This window comes from Podarcis gaigeae (assembly GCF_964106915.1).
Source record: "Podarcis gaigeae genome assembly, chromosome: 1".
Lineage (NCBI taxonomy): Eukaryota > Metazoa > Chordata > Lepidosauria > Squamata > Lacertidae > Podarcis > Podarcis gaigeae.
In genome coordinates, this window is record NC_139678.1 from 7,664,129 (window position 1) to 7,685,848 (window position 21,720).

At 44.4% G+C, this 21,720-nt stretch overlaps 1 protein-coding gene across 11 annotated transcripts in view; it reads left to right on the top strand.

Annotated features, from left to right (window-relative positions):
• Positions 1-21,720, top strand: part of KIAA0586 — a 71,585-nt gene that overhangs the window by 7,279 nt on the left and 42,586 nt on the right. For 2 of the 11 annotated variants that reach the window (XM_083730990.1, XM_083730989.1), the window contains exons 6-21: positions 152-317; positions 709-945; positions 3,690-3,855; positions 5,422-5,598; positions 6,827-6,947; positions 8,223-8,373; positions 10,579-10,620; positions 11,396-11,485; positions 12,427-12,650; positions 12,822-12,894; positions 13,082-13,237; positions 14,309-14,483; positions 15,754-15,933; positions 19,465-19,652; positions 20,418-20,501; positions 21,232-21,315. In XM_083730990.1, coding sequence (XP_083587116.1) covers positions 152-317; positions 709-945; positions 3,690-3,855; positions 5,422-5,598; positions 6,827-6,947; positions 8,223-8,373; positions 10,579-10,620; positions 11,396-11,485; positions 12,427-12,650; positions 12,822-12,894; positions 13,082-13,237; positions 14,309-14,483; positions 15,754-15,933; positions 19,465-19,652; positions 20,418-20,501; positions 21,232-21,315 — 2,314 coding nt within the window. Of the gene's footprint in view, positions 1-151; positions 318-708; positions 946-3,689; positions 3,856-5,421; positions 5,599-6,826; positions 6,948-8,222; positions 8,374-10,578; positions 10,621-11,395; positions 11,513-12,426; positions 12,651-12,821; positions 12,895-13,081; positions 13,238-14,308; positions 14,484-15,753; positions 15,934-19,464; positions 19,653-20,417; positions 20,502-21,231; positions 21,316-21,720 lie in introns of all 11 variants that reach the window. The other 9 variants (XM_083730983.1, XM_083730986.1, XM_083730987.1 and 6 more) reach the window with 5 other exon arrangements.

A 21,720-nucleotide genomic window follows, 5' to 3' on the forward strand; every position in this document is an offset into this window, starting at 1 on the left:
ACAAGTAGTATGTCCTGGTGTAAAACATCTTACTTCATGTACCAGGTTTGAAGTGACATTAGTTCACTGAAAATACTTTTAGGGGGGGCGGAATGGCTCTTTCAAAAGAAAATAATAAAAACACTTTTCCATGCCTGTTTTGAATATTTAGAATTCAGACTGTTCCTGTATTTAAAGAGGTGAAGGTCCAACTGCTGGATGATGTATGCTCTGACAAAAAGGACAGTACCAAATCAACACAAAGCGAGATAGAGTCAGCTACAACCATCGCAGCTGCCACAGCAGCAGCTATAGCTTCTACAGCCCCACTTTTCAAAGTAAGTAACTGGCTTCAATATTTATTTGTTTAAAAAATATTCCCTGCCTTTCCCCTCCATGAAACAATTTGCAAATATTTTAAAAAATGTAAACAAACCTTCGTAAGCTTCTTGTGAAAACTAAACACTCCAAGATTGGGGGGGGGGGGGGGTTGAAAGGTGCATGCATGTGTGTATGCTGGAAATGGAATTTAGATCTTGTTTTCAGAAAACCTGAATTCCCTTTTTAACAACCAGATCGCTTAGAAATTGGTGGGTAGCCCTCCAGTTCCTTGGACCAGGCTCAGCCATGTTAAAGGGCAGCTTTTCTTGCAACCCAAGGACAACCATCTAGGCTCGAGGGGGAGAAATTCTGGCCTTCACAACTTTTGGCTTGCGTCTTTCCTTCCAGGTCCAGAGCGACTTGGAAGCAAAAGTGAGCTCTGTGTCCGAAATGCTTACCAAGTTGCAGGAGACAGACAAACAGCTGCAGCGTGTTGCAGACCAGCAAGCCATCTTGAAGGCTCAACACCTTGAGGGGCCCGCTTGCCATCAGAGAGTCGGCGAACTTGAAAAGCAGATGAATCAGTTCATGGAACAGCGAATTCAGTATCTGGAAAATTTGCAGCAGCAGCAAATGAATATTCAGGTACTGGCATTATTATTGTTGTTGTTGTTATTATTATTATTTGGAGGTCTTTAAGCAGAGGCTTGACAAGAAGAAGAGTTTGGATTTGATATCCCGCCTTTCACTCCCCTTCAGGAGTCTCAAAGCGGCTAACATTCTCCTTTCCCTTCCTCCCCCACAACAAACACTCTGTGAGGTGAGTGGGGCTGAGAGACTTCAGAGAAGTGTGACTGGCCCAAGGTCACCCAGCAGCTGCATGTGGAGGAGCGGAGACGCGAACCCGGTTCACCAGATTACAAGACTACCGCTCTTAACCACTGCACTACACTGACCATATGTCAGGAGTGCTCTGATGGTGTTTCCTGCTTGGCAGGGGGTTGGACTCGATGGCCCTTGTGGTCTCTTCCAACTCTATGATTCTATGATTCTATTATTGTTGTTGTTGTTGTTGTTATTTTATTTGTACCCCAGCCGGAGCCGGGCTTAGGATGGCTAACATCATGAAACTAAGACAGTATACAAAGAGCATAAGAACATAAAAACAGGCAATCAATTAGTTAAAATACATCTTGAAATTAGTTCAGAGCAAAATCTGGACAGATGATGATCCATGGGTAAAATTGAGAGTTGTTAATATTCTCCAGAGCCAGCTGTTACCACTGGTCTTATAATATAAAGGACCTGTGAGCGGGCTAGGAGGCCTCTTTAATGCTTGTTCTTATACAGAAAGAAAAGAATCAGACTGAACCCCAACCAACCAGACTGAACCTGGCGGAACAGCTCCGTCTTGCAGGCCCTGCAAAAACATGCCACGTCCCGCAGGGCCCTAGTCTCTTGTGAGAGAGCGTTCCACCAGGCCGGGGCCATGGCCGAAAAGGCCCTGGCTGTGGTCAAGGCCAGTCTAATCTCCCTGGGGCCTGGGATCTTCAGGGTGTTACTATTTGCAGACCTTAAGGTCCTCCGTGGGGAATACCAGAAGAGGAGGTCCCATAGGTACGAGGGTCCTAGGCCATATAGGGCTTTAAAGGTTAAAACCTTAAACCTGATCCTGTACTCCACCGGGAGCCAGTGCAGCTGGTATAGCACTGGATGAATGAGCTCCCCCGCCGTAGCATTCTGCACCCACTGGAGTTTTGGGATCAGTTTCAAGGGCAGCCCCATGTAGAGCTGGTTACAGTAGTCAAGTCAAGTGACCATTGCATGGATCACCATGGTGAGGTCAAAATGTAGAACCCTGCTGTTTCATTTCATGAGAATATTCTGTACATCACCCGTGGCTAAAATTTTTAAATGTAACTGCATTAAGGGAACTTATTTTGGGTTACTGTGCCTTTATGTTGCTCACCTTATGCTGCTGTCGTTATAACCTATGCATATTAACAACCCATGGTTGGATCCCAAGGAAAGAGGGCTGGTGGAGGCCAACTTAGCTGGTCCCACCCGATTCAGCAGGCTCTGGTGGGGAAGGGGGGAAGCAGCTTTTGCAAGCCCACCTCTGCACGCTTTTCTCAAGATCCAAACCACATAAACACACAGAATGGCACCCTTAGGAGGAGATATACTGTTCCTATATATGCTCCACAGGGTTGGGGGAGGGTACCCCCAGAACAGATATGGGGTGAGGAAGCAGAGGGGGAGAAAGGTAAAGGGACCCCTGACCATTAGGTCCAGTCGTGACCGACTCTGGGGTTGCGCGCTCATCTCGCTCTATAGGCCGAGGGAGCCGGTGTTTGTCCGCAGACAGCTTCCGGGTCATGTGGCCAGCCTGACTAAGCCGCTTCTGCGAACCCTTATGCAAAAAGAAATCCTTGCACTGACAGAACCTTAGGCTTAGCAGTGCAGTGGTACCTTGGGTTAAGTACAGGTTACAGATAGGTAGCCGTGTTGGTCTGCCATAGTCAAAACAAAATAAAAAAATTCCTTCCAGTAGCACCTTAAAGACCAACTAAGTTGTTCTAGGTATGAGCTTTCGTGTGCATGCACACTTCTTCAGATCTGTACACGAAAGCTCATACCTAGAACAACTTAGTTGGTCTTTAAGGTGCTACTGGAAGGAATTTTTTTTATTTTGTTTTGGGTTAAGTACTTAATTCGTTCCGGAGGTCCATTCTTAACCTGAAACTGTTCTTAACCTGAAACACCACTTTAGCTAATGGGGCCACCTGGTGCCGCCGTGCCGCCAGAACACGATTTCTGTTCTCATCCTGAAGCAAAGTTCTTAACCTGAGGTACTATTTCTGGGTTAGCGTATGTAACCCGAGGTACCACTGTACATTGACTGCAACCTTTAATAAATAAGCTTCTTGACCTTCCACCCAAAGGAGTCTGGGGTGCCAAGCAGCATAACAGGCTAACAGCACATTATAAATAAATAACTAAAACACTTGGAAATGGTCGAATTTCCTCGCAACTAATATTCTCAAGATTGCCAGGAACGGTACCTTTACCCCATCAAATAGCTGGATGAACACGCATGTTTAAAAATTCCGCTTGAATGTCAGCGTGGTAAACAGAGGCACCTCATCAGGGAAGACATTCCGCAAATGGGGAACTGTTTCCAATAAGACCCTTGATTAAAGGGAGGGAGGTCTTTGGAGTCTAGGGCTAAGCTGGAGGCCATGTGGGCAGCCCATAGAGGTGGGCAAAGCCCCTGAGCTACAGGCAAGTATTTATGATATTTTCTCTGCAACTGATACAGTCTTTTTCGTGCACAGAAGTTCTTGCCAAGCTATTCCTGTGTTTGAACTGAAACCACTTTCTCCTAGTCCCGTTTGATTAGCTCTGCACTGAACTCGGGTGGCTTCCAAGATGTCAACACAGCAGCTTCCAAAAGAACGGCAACACATGCCATGAATGCAGGGAAGCCTCTTACTGACCCTATCTCTGCTCAGCATCATGGTTTTTTCCCTTCCAACGCCATACCTGCGCAAGGTGAGAGGCATTGGGTTGCTCTGATTCATATAGAACTGCAAAGCAGTTAAAATTCAGTTAAAATTGTGTGTTTTCTAGCTCTTGTCATCTTCAATTTAAGACTCCATAAAAAGTAGACCAGGCATGAGATTAATTCTTGCCTTTAGAGGCCTGTTCAGCTCAGTTAAGACCACACCAAATCATGGTTAAAATTAATCATAGTTCAGAACCCAAACTATGATGTGAGCTTCCAGCCATGGAATGGCTAAACCATGATTGTTCTCCTCTCATCTTCAGTCTTATCAGATTCCTAAATTCACGTCATGATGTAGTAGCCTAAGGTGGCAGAGCAATGGCCACGATCCTAACACCAAACCCACTTCAGATCAGTTTGTGGTTTGTCAGCAATAATAAACTACAGTTTTTCAGTTGAGACATCTCAATACTTATGCCTTCTTAACCAAGAGTTGCTGTGACTTCTGGATCAGAGTCCCTGTGTTAAAATGCATAGTAGTGAAAAAAGTAATGGAGAGGTTTGTGTAGCTGCAGCTACTGAATAGTAGCTGGATTATAGTACAGTGGTGCCTTGCAAGACGAAATTAATTTGTTCTGCGAGTCTCTTCGTCTTGCGGTTTTTTCGTCTTGCGAAGCACGGCCATTAGCGGCTTAGTGGCTATTAGCGGCTTAGAAAAAGGGGGGGAGGGGGGAAAACTCGCAAGAACTCGCAAGACGTTTTCGTCTTGCGAAGCAAGCCCATAGGGAAATTCGTCTTGCGAAGCACCTCAAAAACGGAAAACTCTTTCGTCTAGCGAGTTTTTCGTCTTGCGAGGCATTCGTCTTGCGGGGCACCGCTGTACGTACAGAATGGTGAATTGTGAATATTCTGCCTGTGAATAGGTTAAATGTCCCAGCTGGAAGACAGGAGAGACAAAAGGGCATAACTTCAGCAATCTCCTCTTTCTTTCATCCCCACTTCCCTCTGTTGGTTTCTACTGACTACTGAAAGGTTTCTTAAATTGCCAGATCGCTTCTGAAACATGTTCAGTTTTGGGCAGATCTCCACAAGTCCATAACTCTGGAGCGGTCACCAAGCAAGTATTGTAGCTCATGACATGTGTTTTAAGTACTTATAAAACAACCGGGGGGGGGGAGGGTTGGAGGGGGGAATTTTTTTTAAAAAAAGTAAACTGGATGGTATTTTGAATTGATTTTGTTATGTAAGCCTTTTTTTCAGAAACCATAGATTTTAATATTATGTAGTTATGCATTGTAGTATGAATGAATGCTGTTTTGTATTCCTTGTTTTATAGAATATAATAATGTTATGTTACTAAGCAAATTTAATAAAAAAAATTAAAAAGTACTTATAAAACAGATGGGCATGACTATAATCTTCCACTTGCTTCCTCCTGGATATCCAGCTCTGTTTTGCAAAATGTGTGTTCTCTTTATCTGACAAGTTGAGACTGTTCTATCTTGAGGAGGTCATTTTAACCACTGGCATAATTCTGGTGATTTGCTTTTCACTGCTCACCCTCTTTAATACGCTTTTTTTTAATTGGGCAAACCTATCTTCCCACATTCCAGCATGTTCCCGGAAACATGAAAGCCGCGGTATTAGTTCACAGAAGACACCAGCACCACGCAGATACGCTCCTGTGCCGGTATCCAAAGATACTAAAATCTCACAGAAACTGGCAAAGAGAGAACAACCGGTTGGAGAAAAAGAAAATGTGCAACAGTCAACTTGTGGAAGAACTTTGGGTGAGCTCCAGGAAGCTTCAAAGCTTCTCTTTCTCATTATTGATGTGGATCTGCCCACTTGCTGCTGTTTTCCCACAACCATGACTATTCTCGCCTACATCAACAGTGCTCTGGCTGGCATTAGATGTATTGTTGTTTTTTATCAGCACCACTCGAGACTTCACAGTTTTCAAGCATTTCACACTCTTTGAATGTGTATTAGGCTTTTATTCTAAATATGCCTTCCAGCTTGTCCATTACAGCTCAAAAAGAGTATCGGGTCAGGTTTAAGGTGTTGGTTTTGACCTTTAAAGCCCTTTGTGGCTTAGGGCCCTCGTATTTACGGGACCGCCTCTCCTGGTCTGCGCTGCAGAGGACCTTAAGGTCCATGAATAATCATAGTTTAGAGGTCCCGGGCCCTAAGGAAGTCAGATTATCCTCCACCAGGGCCAGGGCCTTCTCAGTGATGGCTCTGACCTGGTGGAATGCTCTGTCCCATGAGACCAGGGCGCTGCAGGATTTAACTTAACTATTCCACCTGGCCTTTAATTTGAACTTATCATGATCTTTTATTCCCCTTCCTTCCCTCCCTCTCCCCTTTTTATGAAGATTACCCGCTCTGGGATCCCACAGCTAATTTTCCCCTGGTCTCCTCGCTGGCCCAAATAGGACTAATTTAGCCAGCTAGCCCTGGTGATCATCTAATGTTTATTGGATGGATTTCCCCCTAAATTGATTTTAAATTTTTAATTTATTGTTATTCATGTTTTATACTGTATTTTATGCTGTTTTTTGTTGCATCAATTAAGTGTTTTAAATTTGTTGTTAGCCACCCTGAGCCCGGTTTTCTGAACAGGGAAGGGCGGGGTATAAATAAATTATTATTATTATTATTATTATTATTATTATTATTATTATTATTATTTACAATCCCATATGTGAATTTTACAATTCTCTAGTATTCATCATGTTGCTTCAGTATTTTACTAATGCTCAGACAAGTAACATTATTACAGCCAATTTGCTACACGCCTATCTTTAAAAATCAGTGGGTAGCATATGATGTCTGCTCACACATATGCATAGATATAATTTATAAATACATAAATGCAGTTCATTCTGGGAAGGAAACCAGGAATGTAACTATCCTATATATGTGTCTCCATGCAGACACACACATTCAACGTGCACACACACTATACTCTGCCCTATTCCGCTATAATATGACATGCTCTTTTTTCTCATCTAGGTGGAGGGAGACTTCTAGAGCACATCTTGAATTCTCAAGAAACCCCATTAAGCCAGAGTGCATCTTCTTGGAATGACCCCAGAAGTGACAATGTGATGCCGTGGTGTTTTGGAAGAGAGCAGTAAGCACCTCCCTTGTTAAAAAGCAAACAGCTTGTAGATATTTGAAATCCTAGAAACTAAATTTGACCTGCAGCGATATCCTAATCTCAGTTCAAATAACGGAAATAATAGAAAATTAAGAGGTTTCTATTTTTGGCGATTTATATAACACTGCTCCCATAATTCCTAGCTGAACTCTGTACATGCTTGAGACGTGTGTTTTATGGAAGAGACTGTTTTCTTTAAAAGCTTTGTTTGCTTAGGCATGAGGTTGAAAAGTACACTTGCATACTGTGTTTAAGCTTAACTGTGCTAAACAGGGCAAACTGACCCTTGAACTTTGTCCACCTCTTTTGTACCTAGCCTGAACTACTGAATTAGAATCAGACAAGTGGAACCCGCAGGAAAAAGTGGCTGTGTATATTCCCTCCTAAAAGGAGCACTTGTATGATTTCCACCACCATTTGATCCTAGCAGGGCATTTTTGTCCTCGTTCCATTCCCTTGCACCTCCTTCTATTTTCCTTTTCCAGGTGACAGTCAACAGTCCATGGCTTCTGAGCAGTCTCAGTCCTCATTCGCCTGTTGAGAGGGCTGCCCTGCCCCCTTAGGGTTGTTTTAAAAAAAAACCTACTTCTGCAAATCTTGGGGTAACCCCAAGCATGTTGATACTCAGTGGCCCTTGTTTGGCTACAATCCACTCACCACCTGAGTTTCCCGTTAGAAGGTGTGATGCTGTGTCTGCATCCATTAACCAGTGCATACAGGCAAAACCTGGGGTAAACATTTGTTCTCAGTTCCCTCCAATGGTCAGGTGTTTTGCTTTATTTTTGCCTCTTGGATAATGGATATTTTATTGTCTTGTGTTTATTTTAAGTGATAAGTGTGAAATTCTCAGATTGGGCAAAACTTTTATCTTGTGAACCACCCTGAAATCTTATGATGAAGGGCCATATGTCTAATATATAAAATAAAAGGGCTAAGTAGCAAATTGGGTAAAAAAAAAAATAGTTTTTACCCACACCAGCTCTGCCAACATATGGCAGCTTTGGTGGCCAATAACATGGCTTTGCTTAAGCATCTGTTTCCCTGCCTTTCTGGACCTTTTTGTTCTTGTAGGAATATGTGCCCCTCTCCAGAGTTGTGTAACTTGATTCATAAACACCCACAATTTGGCGGGGATTTCCCCCGATTCTCAATAGTAGGTGGTGAAGGCCAACTGCCGGTTGATTCAGTCTTGATTCAGCACTTGAAGAAGAAATGCAGGAGTAATGAGAACTCTGAAATATTTCTTAGTAGCAGATTGAACATTCAGCAGACTGAGCCCTTTCCTGCGTCTAAAAGCACACTTCAAGATCACAATCCGGTTGAGAGAACAGTTAAGAAAGCAGATGCTGTGCTTCATGATCTTGGGCAACTGAAACGGGACATGCATGACATCCTGCAGGTAAAGCAAAATATGACCAGGTTGCTGAAATAATTTGATTAATTATTGATTGACTAGTTAATTTCTATGCTGCTTAATATATTTTAAAATATCTCTAAGCGGTGTACAAAAAACTGAAGCAACATCAGCCAGCTTAAATACTACAAAAAATACACAGTCACATGTAAAAATGTTACATTAATACAGTGGTGCCCCGCAAGACGAACGCCTCGCAAGACGAAAAACCCGCTAGACGAAAGAGTTTTCCGTTTTTTGAGGCGCTTCGCAAGACAAATTTCCCTATGGGCTTGCTTCGCAAGAAGAAAGCCCATAGGGAAATCTCCGGGGACCTCTTTTAAATGCTGGCGGTGGGGAGCAAAGCCTTTCCCCCCCCTCCGGCCTTCAGAAGAGGTCCAGGAAGGCCGGCGGGGGCCGAAAGGCTTTGCTCCCCACCGCCAGCATTTTAAAAGCGGTCCGGGATAGCAGGGAAGCGCTTCCCGCTATCCCGGACGGCTTTTGAAGGCAGGCGGCGGGGGGGAGCAAAGACCTTCGCCCCCCACCGGCCTTCAGAAGAGGTCCTGGACCTCTTCTGAACGCCGGCGGGGGGCAAAAGTCTTTGCTCCCCCCTGCCTGCCTTCCCGGGAGAGCGGAGAAAGCGCTGCGCTTTCTCCGCTTTCCCGGACGGCTTTTGACTGTCGGCTTTTGACTGTCCCCGGACCTGGACTGAAGGCGGTTTCCTTAGGAACGCATTGATTGATTTTCAATGCATTCCTATGGGAAACCGTGCTTCACAAGACGAAAAACTCGCAAGACGAAAAAACTTGCGGAACGAATTAATTTCGTCTTGCGAGGCACCACTGTACAAAGTTACTAATATACATAAATCAATTCACTTTCCTTCTGACACTCCCTCCCTCCCAGCCTCCGGGTTCTAACCCCGGGTCCAAACAAACTCTCAGCTCACCCACAAAAGTCCCACAATGAGAAGAGATCCTGCAAACAGCGAATATTGCCCTAGTCTCTCATTCTAGACTTTCTTGTTCTGGGCAGGCCCAAGATGCATGGTCCTTCCTCCAGCTGCTCACACCTGTGTCCCATTCAGCTGCCCTCTCTCCACCCAGTTCCAGGTGCAGCAGGTTTGCTGAGTTTCCCAGGGGATCCAAAGGATAGAAGAGGGCCCTTCTCCACTCACAGCTTTCTTCACCCTCTGTCCTCTCCTCCAGCTGCTTAACAACAACTTAACAACTTAATAGTGGGAGAAGTTGAAATACTTGCAGGCAGGAGCCTGAAATTTGAACTTGCAGAGGTGGTTTCTGCAAATGAAAATGTAGCAGCCAGGAAATCCAGTTTTCAGACTCTCCTCAGCTGTAAGCAGAATAAATCATGCAAATGGCATGCAATGGCTGTAATTCAGTGAGCGCCTTACAACTCCTGATGCATGTTGGCTTAAAAGCAGCCTTTGTTACTTGGGGTTTAGGGGAGAGGGCTTGCCTTCTGGAGGAAAGTGGATGTTTCACTGCACATACAGTGTAGTGTTGAATTTGGGCCAGGGGCACCTGGTGTCAGCACTCTGCTAGCCTATGTAGTTCCTTGGAGCCATACAGCACTGTTGTGAGGGAGCAATGTGAAATAGCCTGAGTGCACTCCTGCCCTAAGCTCTTTTTGCTTCTTTCCTGGATTGCGGAGGCATTGTTAATTATTAAATGTTGGACCCACATTTTATTGCAGTACAATATGCTTTTGTAACTGTTCAGCCGTCCTGTCAAGTTGAACTTTGGTAGGCATGGAGGGTAATCTAAAGGACGGAATCAAGAGGAGAACATTTTCTCTGTCCCAACGCATGATAAAATTAGGCCTTCTAGCATGATGAATAAGGGCGTTACTTGAGGGTCACAGAGGTGGTGGTGATGTTTTGGCCTACAGTAGGAAGACACAAGTGTATATTAGAACTCCATACAGATAGTCTTGGTGAGATTTTAACTGAGAGTTCTAGCATACTATCTTTCCAGACAAGTTGCTGCGCTCGTCTCTTGCAGCAAAAACAGCTTAGCACATCTTCACGTCAAGCATCTGACAAAGTGGGCTTGAGTCCGTACATCATGCTCATGTCATAATAAATCTGTTAGCCTTTAAGATGCCTCGTGATTCTGGTATACTGTACTTTATATCTGTGTAGAGAACTTTATCTTAAGTGTAACAGATTCTTTCTCCCCTCTTGCCTTACAGGATGCAAAGGAGTGGAAGTCGGACATGAATAGTATCATGAAGGTTCTGTGTTAATTTGTTTGTTTGTTTTTAAATTATGGAGACAGTGCCTTGGAGCAATAAAATACCCTAAAACCAAACACCTCTAATCCAGTTTACGACAACCTGCTGGCCCCAGAGCTTTTGGTCTACATACGACACTGGGGCTGATGGAGGTTGTAGTCCATAATTTCTGGAGGGTTGGCGAAAGACTCCTTTAAACATTCCACTGCAGGACATGTGAGCAATGAAATCACTAAAAACCATAGCGCCTAGCTGCCTGCCTTGATTCTGCCATAACCTTAAAAATGGGGTTTTAAAAGCAGGGCTGGACCCATGTACAACTAGAAAGGCAGACCTGATGCTTGCATCTGCCAAGCATTCATTGCCATGTAGTTCATTCCCTTTTCGAAGCCATCAGCACTCCTGGTCTGTGGCTTCATGCACTAGTGGCAAGCTAGCCGGTCGCCAGACTGCAACAGCCTGGGTGCACCTTCAGTAAAACTACAGGCATTTAAACGTCCCTGTTCTGTAGTTTGTATAGGGCCTGGCAGCAATGCAGTGCTATGAAGCTCCCACCACCTCTATTGAAGAAACTTGTGTACCAGTTCCCTATACCATGAGAACTAAGATTCTCCAAAAGGGCTTGGAAGCTGGGGATGGTGTGGGTGGGTTTCCCTTACCGCAAATGGCCTCTAGCGTTTGCCTGTTGCAGACACGTATCGCATGGCTGAGTAGTTTTATTTATGTAGCTTGCCTTGGGAGTCAAAGGGCCGCACTTTCTCCTTTTAATTTGTAGGCAACCTCGCACTTCAGAGACATCGCCCGACAGAAGGATCGCCTGCCTCCACATCAGTCTGCCTGTTCGCTGTGGCCGTCATCATCGGAGGTGCTTCTACAGGTTCCCGCAACTGCGGTGGGTGGTGATTGGGGTGCCCTGTCTGCGGAATGCTTTCCTGGTACCCACAAGGGCTGTGTCCCTGGCACCAGGCAAAGACCTCATCTCCCAAACTTTGTCACCCTGGGCTGAGGGCTTTTTGTGCTGCTTCTAAATTTCTGTCATGTTGTCTTTATAGTGGGTGGTTATTATATTTCATGCTTATGATTATTTTAGTAACCAGATTTAGCCTAGCTAAAATTTCTGTGTTTGTGGCCACTTTCCAGGATGTTCAAATCGGCAATAAATGAAAAAGCAAAATATTATTGTTATTGTTATTATTATTATTTCTACACTGCTTTATATTTTTAAGAAAAATATCAAAGCGGTTCACAGCATATTAAATGTCAATAAAACAATGCAGAATCAAACATTTCCGAAAAAAGTCAAATATAAGGTACACAGTCAAATCAATGCAATTAACAAGAAACCAAAATACCATCCCAAAGATTTGAAAATAAAACATTACGAAGGAGGTTAATTACAGAATACATGTTTAACACAAACAAAGTTAACAAAAACAAAATCTTAAACATTTCAAAAGAAAACATTACTAAGTGAAGCCAAATATAAAATGCACATTTAAAACAGCATACTTATAAAGAGAATAAAATATTATAAGCATGACATGGCTGTTTGGCAGGTACAAAAAGATGGAGCAAAAGAATCCAATAATTAGGATTTGTTGTCAGGCATAGCGATGTCCCTCCGGTCTCCCCAAAATAATACCCAAGGCTTTGCTTTGGTTTTAACTGGAGTTGACAATACTGGTGTCAAACGGAGGGCAGTTGCTTCCATTAAGCACTGCTGACCTTATCAGGGTATCTGGCTGAGCAGCATTGAGGACAGTCCTGAATATTTGAACCTCTGGTCCCATTTTGTTTGGATTTTAGCAAAAATACCCTGTTGGCCCAAGCCTTCCAGAACTCCAGGAGCTTTCGAAGTCAGCCATTCTTCAGTCAACCATGGCTTCCAAATCCATACTGAGGGATGCTGAAAAGATCCTGAGAGCAGTGCGCAAGAACAAGAAGCTCCTTGAAGAAAACCTGGAAGCCATTATCCGTGCCAAGGATGGCAATGCTCTGCACGCCTTCATTGATGAGTTGACAGCAGACAGGTAGAGCTCTGTGGCAGTTGTTTTTAATCCTGTGTTGATTTACCTAAATGCCGGCAGCAAATACTGTATTAGGAAAGCTTGGTGGTTTCAAAGTTTTTAGTTTTGTTCACTAGATGCAAGTAAAAAAAACCAAACCCATCCTAAATTAGATCACTTCCTTCTCTCATCTAGAGATGTCCTAGAGGAGATACGAATCAGAAAGTCTGTAGATGAATGGATTAAGACAATCAGCATGGAAATCCAGGTATGGCTCTTAAGACCCACCTATTGATACTTAAGTCTTCATTTTTTAAAAGCTATATTAAAGGGAAACTTATACAAAAGAGAAAGTGCATGTAGTTGAAAAAGTCCATCAGTGATTTGGTCGAAAGCTGCATCCTTGCAGCTTTTACATTATTACCTTACCAGCTGCTTTTACATTTTGCCTTTAGGATGAAATGGCAAGGAATGATGTCCTCGAGGCACAACGGGCTGTCAAGACAATGAAAGCCGGCAGAGAAACACATGCAAAATCTCAGTACCCCACGGGAATCCCAACTAAAAGGCATTTGCCTGCAGCAAAGCCCACTCCAGTACTAGCAGATAAGGTGAGACTGCAGAGTTTGGGAACAGTCAGGGATCCTTAGCTCTGCCCAGCAACCTCCATGGACCGAGGTTTGGACCAACCATAGTATAAATGCTAGAAATTATGCTCTCCTCTCTCTCTAAAAAATAAATAAATAGCATATTTTCCCTGCTGTACTTCAGGGCAACTGAGTTCAGGGACCTTGGGTTGAGGAACACATTCTTCAGGTCTGGATTCTCATATAGCCGAGCTTTTCTTTTTTGGTTATGCATTTGGATACCTCTTAAGTTGTTGTAACCCAATTTGCATGATGGTTCCTTTTTGGATCAAGGTGGCAGGCTGAACCTTTTAAAACTGCACTGATTTTAATCACCGATTTCAGAAATGCACTGGTGGTTTTTTGTTTTTGGTTTTTTTGAATTCCCAAGCAATGCCAAGTACAAAACCACTGGTGGTGTAAGCTACCCTGAGAACTTTGTTGAAGATCTAGGTATAAACAAATGCGGCATCGCTTGTATCATTTGCTGGTGCCCTTTTGCTCAAGCACCATGTCTGCCAACGGTGCTGCACAAATCAATAGCAGTAATTGTATCCTACATTTGCACCCCACCTTTTTTTCCAAAATGCTTGGAATAGTTAATCCCGTTTTATTCTAGCAACAGCACTGAGAGGTGGTTAGGTTGAGAGAGTAAGTTGACCAAGGCCATCCCATCAGGTATTTCAGCCCAAATCTCTGCCATCCAGATCCAACACTCTCTCTCTCTCTCTCTCTCTCTCTCTCTCTCTACGCCAGCATGTTGCCTGTTGAGAGCCAGTGTGGTGTAGTGGTTAAGAGCGGTAGTCTCGTAATCTGGGGAACCGGGTTCGCTTCCCCGCTCCTCCACATGCAGCTGCTGGGTGACCTTGGGCCAGTCACACTTCTCAGAAGTCTCTTAGCCCCACTCACCTCACAGAGTGTTTGTTGTGGGGGAGGAAGGGAAAGGAGAATGTTAGCCACTTTGAGACTCCTTAAAGGGAGTGAAAGGCGGGATATCAAATCCAAACTCTTCTTTTTTATTAAAAAGTTTCAGAGTCATTTTCTGTTTTTTTTCAGGGGCCTCCAAAAAGATGGACGGGAGCACGAAATGAAGATTATCTCTCTCAGATATATGGCCGGCCGATTTACCAGGGTCACAGGAGCACACTTAAGAAATCCCCGTACCTGAGGTTCAACTCGCCTTCTCCCAAATCAAAGCCTCCAAGACCTAAACTGATAGAGAGTGTTAAGGGTAGGTAAAACGCCTTCTCCTAAAAACCAATGTTTCAAATGGTCTGCCTTCATTTCCTGTTTAAACTTTCTTTCTCCTTGATCTTTTAAGAAGTCTTTATGGCAGTTTCATTGGCATTGCTTGGGGTAAGTGGCAGGTTGGTGGGGCTCATTAGCGTGGGCCCTGCTATCCATTTTGTGGATGTTTATGGGACTGAGAGACTCTGTTGAGCCTTCCATTCTCCCAGAATTTGAGAAGAGCAAGCTTCCTTTGGCTCCATGAAAGGGCAGCTCCACTTAGGCAGGTCATGGCACTGAACCAGTTCCTAACAGGTAGGGTCTGAGCCCAGGGGCCAATGGTGCTTGTGCCCTGTGCATGCTCCCCCCTCCCAGCTAGATGAATGGGAAGCTGACCGCCCTCCATGCTTTAAGCTCAGATGCAAAGAAAATCACAGTGTGACAAGCAGAGTAATTACATTTTTAGGTTCCATGCTTTAGACCTCTGAAGCTTGCTCTAAAGCAGAGGTTCCCAAACTTATTTGGCCTAGCACCTCCTTTTCAGAAAAAAATATTTGCCACCTCCCTGGAAATCTACCTTCTTTAAGCAAACAAAGAGAAAGATGCATTGACAAATTTGGGTGCTTTCATGTATCTCTATTTCCACCTACATCCTGCCAGCTCAGTCCAATCTGCCCCAGTGGCGGGGCTGGCGCTGCAGCCTGCCTGTCATTGGCCAAATAGGCAGGCAAGCTGCAATCCACTTCTCAGGCCTGGGTGAAGCCAAAGAGGATTCAGCCAAGTCCAGAAAAAAACCCCTCACCACCATCCTGCAACAGCGCCCAACCTGGCATTAAGCGTCATTACACAACAGATGAAACATCTTCTTTATTCTTCCGCCACCCCCTTATTTTTATTCAGTGCTCTCCCAATTGCATCCCCCTGCTGCCCCCTTGGATCGTTCCAGCGCCCCCAGGGGACAGTTTCACCCACTTTGGGAAACACAGCTCTAAAGCTTCATGCTCTTCTCATAGCCTAGGAGACAGGTTTAGAGTTAATTTTCATAAGCTGCTCCAAGAGACTGTTTGATTCAAGGGTGAAGCATAAATGCTGTAAATAAATAACCCGTCTTATATCGAGTCAGACCATTTCTACACTGAATGGCAGTGGCTGTCCGGGATTTCCGGCAGGAGATTTTTCTCTTCCTCCCTGAAGATGTCAAGGACTGAAGCTGGCATCAGATGCTCTTGCACTGAGCTGCCGGAGACTCACGATTTATCTGACGTTCTTTCCAGGTACGAAAGTGAAATCGGCAAGGACGCAGACTGGTCCCTACATGCGCAGCAGTCCTAGGAAGCCACCTCCAGGATCTGCTTCTCATCAGGAGCTCCAGTATCTCTTCAGCCCCACCAGAGAGACCTCTGAACTCTCAGGCGCTCTTGAAGGGCATCTCATCCCAATGGCGATTCCATTAGGTATGGAAAAGAAAAAAGAGAGGCTCAACTTACGCGAGCCACTTTCACTCGGGGAAAAAAGTCTGCTCCTACACTGCAAATTGTTCTTCCTCGTTTGTTCGTGTAGAGGTTCACATGGGATTTTTCTGGATGCAGGAGCAAGGCAGATCATGATTTTGGGGAGGCTTCATGTCCCTAATTATATTCTTAGCCCCAGAATGTATTAATGTTTGTGTCTGATTATCCTAATGAGGAAAACAATACTGCAAATGAGAGGGGCAGAGGATCTGTTAGAAAAATGAAGTCCAAGGAATCGGAACCCTTTCTTAGTAAATTATTGGTTAGGCTAGGTTAAAGTACAGCAGGGCTGCTGCTCTTCTGAATTTATCAGATGAAAGCCTATTTATCAAACCAAAGCCTATTGAGTGGAGCATCTCGTTTCCCATGGCAGCCAGTCAGATGCCCCTTGGAAGCCCATAAGCAGGACAAAAGGGAGTAGCTTTCCCTTGCTCTTTCTCCAGCAGCTGATACTGGTCCTGATACCATATCAAAAGCCATTAATGGCTTTCTCTGCCATGAACTTGTGTAATCCCTTTAGAGTTCTGCCACCTATGAATTCTATACAGGTGTGTTTGTGTGTGATTGATGTGTGTTGCACAGAGGTACTTACTTCAGTCTTTCCTGAATCTCCTGCTTTGGGGCTTCACCAGAGCACCCCACATTCTAGCATTAATAGGAGACAGAAAACATTTCCCCCCCCCCTTATGCTGTGTATAGTGTGCTGCCTTCCTCACCCTTTTCGTAAATTAAAGAGGCCAGTCATTTGCGTGTGTGTTCTCCGTATGATTACTTGGTTATGATACATCAGTGGGTTCTTTTTACTCCAGATCTTGTATCTTAGCCTCCCCCAAGCCGATGCCTTCCAGATGTTTCAGACTACAGCTCTCACCAGCTTCCGCAAGCATGGCCATGGGGACTGGGGCTGATGGGAGTTGTAGCCCAAAGCACCAGCTTTGGTGAAGACTGTTGCAGCCATTCCTAGTTCGGAGTCTTGCTCCATCACTCTGATAATTTTGGTTAAACCCTTTCTGCACCTTTTTCAACTCCAGTGTCTTCTCTCTCTCTTTTTGAGATGCAGAGACCATATTCCAAATGTAACTGCATCATAGGTTTGTCTGAGGCTATTGCAGTACTATTGTTATTTTCAACTCCTTTTCCTCATAATTTCTATCATGGATTTTTCCTCCTCACCACCTTTGGGAGGCGGGGGCGTAATGCTGTAAAAACAGATGTTATCTCCAAACTTTCCATCTTAATCTTAAGATCTCTTCCCTGGGCAGTTGCTTCCAATTCAGATTTCACCAGGGTATACAGTGGTGCCCCGCAAGACGAAAAACTCTCTAGACGAAAGAGTTTTCCGTCTTTTGAGGTGCTTCGCAAGACGAATTTCCCTATGGGCTTGCTTCGCAAGACGAAACGTCGGGCGAGTTCTTGCGAGTTTTCCCCCTCCCCCCCTTTTTCTAAGCCGCTAATAGCCGCTAAACCGCTAATAGCACTAATCCGCTAAGCCACTAATAGCCATGCTTCGCAAGACGAAAAAACCGCAAGACGAAGAGACTCGCGGAACGGATTAATTTCGTCTTGCGAGGCACCACTGTATATGAACTTGTTACCTTCATTTGAGGCTGTTTCACTGGGATGTGTGTACATACAGATATGGAGTCCCCGCCCCCTATGTAACTTTTATTATTTTCACTGTAGTTATTTTTACCATCCCTAGATGTCACTGTAGGAAACGAAATTCTCACAAAACAGTGGGGAAGTTTGCTATTCAGGCTCGTGTTTTTAGGAGAAATCAGTTCTAGGAAAACTGCCGCAGATTTGAAGCCTGTTAAACTGTTTGTGAAAGAATAGTAGACACAGTCCTGAACATGCTTGGTTTGGTAAATCACGCTTAAGGCACAGTACCAGGATGTTATATAGTACCTCCAGGGTTCAGAGACAGTTGCAGGGCAGCATGGGTGAGAGAGTGCTGTTACACTCAGGTCCTGATTTTTGACTTCCTACAAAGTTGCTCGGGGAAATGAGCTTTTAGTCTGATCCGGCAGTGCTCTTCTTAGGTTCTTAAGTCAAACTGTAGCTGGTTCACCCTTTTTCCTAGTGTATAGGCATGCTTGGATAGCTCAGTTGCTTAGAGTGTGGGGCTGACAATGCAAAGGTTGCAGGTTTGATCCCCGTATGGGAGAGCTGCATATTCCTTCATTGCAGGGAGTTAGATCCCTTCCAGCTCTACAATTCTATGATTCTGCAGTGGTACCTCTGGTTGCGAACAGGATCTGTTCCGGAGCCCCGTTCACAACATGAGCAGAACGCAACCTGCGACTGTGCGGGTTGCGATTCGCCGTTTCTGCGTATGCATGTGACGTCATTTTGAGCGTCTGCGCATGCGCGAGCGGCGATACCTGGAAGTAACCCTTTCCGGTACTTCCGGGTTGCCGCGGGACGCAACCTGAAAAGACGTAACCTGAACTGAACGTAACAAGAGGTATGACTGTATATGCAGTAGCCTGAGAGAGGGAGTCTCTGATTCCTTTTGTATGCTTCCCCCCACATCCTGAGCCTATATTTTTATTTATAAAAAATGGTTGTCCAGAGGACCCTCCAGATATGAATTTAATTTGTTCCAGCGGTCCTTACGTACCCCGAAAAGTCCATATCTAGAGGCACCGCTTCTGCATGCGCAGCGCAATGGAGCACTTCTGCACATGCACACACGGCAAAACCTGGAAGTATACACTTCCGGCTTTGCCGCACTCGCAACCCGAAAGTTAGGTTACTTGAAGGTAATGTAACCCAAGGGTCCACTGTATTCTGAAACTTCATTTTTGAAAAATCAAAGCAGTTTATAGCAATTACATATATACAGTGCACAATAAAAACCACATGAATATTTAAGATTACAGATCATCATCTAACTGTTACAGGAAATGTCTGGCAGCACAGAAATGTTTTCAGCAAACGTTGAAAGGTTAAGACAGAAAGTGCCTGCCGAATCCCTGTCGGCAAGGCATTTCACAGGACAGGGCTGACAACGCTACTGTCTCGTTTTTGTGTCATTGTTAAATGAGCCCCACCAACTCGGGATGACCGCAGTGCTTCTACAGATGATATCGGAGATCAAGCTGGAATGTAAGGGTTCAGATCGTGGTTCAGGGCTTTGCAAATAAATACAAGGATATTGAGCTTGGCTCTGTAGTAAATGAGCAGGCGGCCCATAAAACTTCACACATTTTTTCCAAGGCGACATGCATGTGTGTGTGTATGATCTTTATGACAGAAATGAGAAAAGTAGCAGGTTGGGTAGGCAGTTTCCTGTTGGTCTGGTATGAAATACAGCATTGCAGTTACTAGAAGGGTGTCTATGTCTGGCTGGCTGGATTTATAGATTATCACACATGTTCAGTTTTCTCTTTTGTTTATAATTTGCGTTCTGGCTCAGGATTTGTTAAAGGTGATTCTCTCCTGCTTCCTTTTGTTTTGCACTTACATTAGGTCAAAAACAAATCAACAGCATCTCTTCTCAGCCTACAGGAATAAGCATAGGCGAATTTCACCCTCTTACTGTGACATCCTCTGTTCCTCCTGCTCCCCTGAAACCACAGCCAAAGGCAAAGAAGCCCAACATTGGCATAATAGAGATGAAATCGGAGAAAAAAGACCCTCCCAAACTGACTGTCCAGGTATAGAACCAGAAGGGCAAGAGCTGCCTCTATGAATTTAACCCTCCATCTTCTGTGTCTGGTTACTTCAGCTTTGAGATCTGTTTTGTTTCGTGGTCAGAAAAATGTGTGTTTGTATGGATTGTGGGTTTTTGCTTTTGTTTAAATCAGAGCTTAAAAGTCAGCGACTTGGGAGGTTCAAAGGGCCAAGCAGAACCTCAGCTGCACCTTTTAAAGTAACTGCTGGGAGCTTGTTGGTTTCCTGACAATCCAGTTTGCAAATCGAAGGCTCTAGTCCTCATGACTGCAAACTGAAACTGGTACAGCAGGCATAGGCTACACAGTTCCCATCTTTCCCAACCATTCACCATGGTGGTTGGTTGGGACTGATGAGAGTTGGAAGTCCCACAACAATGTGGGGAATTCAGGTTCCCCAGCCTTGTGCTAGGGGGTCAGCAACTTACCGGTAAATAAGAATATTGGAATATGTACTACTTCCACACACCCAGTAGTTTGGCTCCATCCTTTTCTTTAAAAAATTAGGTTAAATCAGTAATAATAATAATATAATAATAATAATAATACCCTGTCCATCTGGCTGGGTTTCCCCCGAATCTGATGAAGGGCAGTCCAGAAACTGAGTAAATAATAAATCAGGTGAATGCCACAGGCTGAGCATTTAATGGCATATAGAGGACAAAGACTGCATCAGAAGCTTGGTTCATGTCCTCTTGATACTTCAGAAGATTGGAAACTAGATCGAATCTGTGGGCTTTTACTTTCCAGGTGCTGCCTAATGTTGACATTGACAGTATTTCAAGCGACAGCACCAGCGTCAACCAGATTTCCTTTCCAAAGGAGGTGATACAGGTATTTGAATTCACCCTTGCTACTTTCTGATACATAAACATACCAGTTTATTATCACAGGAAACAGGTCTGGGATGGCTGTTGTTGAGAACATTTAGCATCGAATGGCCGCTTCACATGTGTCAAATTTCTTGCGAAGCAAGCACTGCTCTGAGACAGTTCCTCACACGGCTGAGTTGCTTGGAAGCTGAGAAATCAGGCTAAACTTGTTGTAACTGGCTAAACTTGAAGAACTTGGTTTATATTTTGTGGGCACCTTTGCAGGGCACTTTGTCATTTAGTTCTCTTTTGTACACCGACATTCCTCTCACTGCCAGTCCCTCAGAACACACTTTGATGAAGGCTTGATTGGAAGTCTCTAAAGTCAATGTTAAGTCCCATTGGCTGTTGGGATGGGAGAACTCTATAGAGGGAGGGCAGGATGCAAACTTGATTGCCATGTCTTGTTCCCAACATTCTTTCCTTCATGACCAAGAAAGGCTTGATTCTTAGTGGTTGGGGTCTCCAGTGCTGGGGGACAGGCTTGTCTCCCACCCCAGCGGTGACTCCAATTGCACCTCTCCTCTTGCACCCATTCATATTTATATTGGTGGGTGGAAACTGATCCCAAGTTATCAGCCTCCCCACTCTACTTTCCTGCTCTCTTTCAGTGTCGCAAGAAGGTTGTTGTGGCTTTTTGCATTCTTTTCCTCTGCTCAACCTCAAGGTTCATTTAATCTGTATTTTTTTAGGCTACTGCAGAAAGCAGTCTGTCCCAGGATGAAGAACTGAAACTTCCTGGTGCTGACTTCATCGATGTTACTGGTGTCAGTCAGGTGGGTTTTCCAATAGCTTCTCACTTTGCAGGGGATAAAATGTGATGTTTATTTTTTAAGGGTCACCATTGTTACCCGCTGGACATTCTTCTTAGTAAACTGATTTGATGAATGTTTAATTCACTAACGTGAAAATTACTTCTAAAGAAACAATCAGCCCTCATTTATAGCAGCTGGTGGCAATTCTCCTATTGATATCTTCACTGCTTCTTTGAAGTTTCACCTCAAATCTTCTTTGTATAGCTTCCCTCTTATTGTAAAAGCCTGCCGCTCCGTGTAAACTGCTGCTAAGGCTGAGATGGGAACAAGGAAATTAGAGGCCAAGGAGACTTTGACAAAAGGTATTGTGCAACCAAATCCACAGGATCTGCTTGTACCAGGCAGCTTGCAACCACCATACTTAAC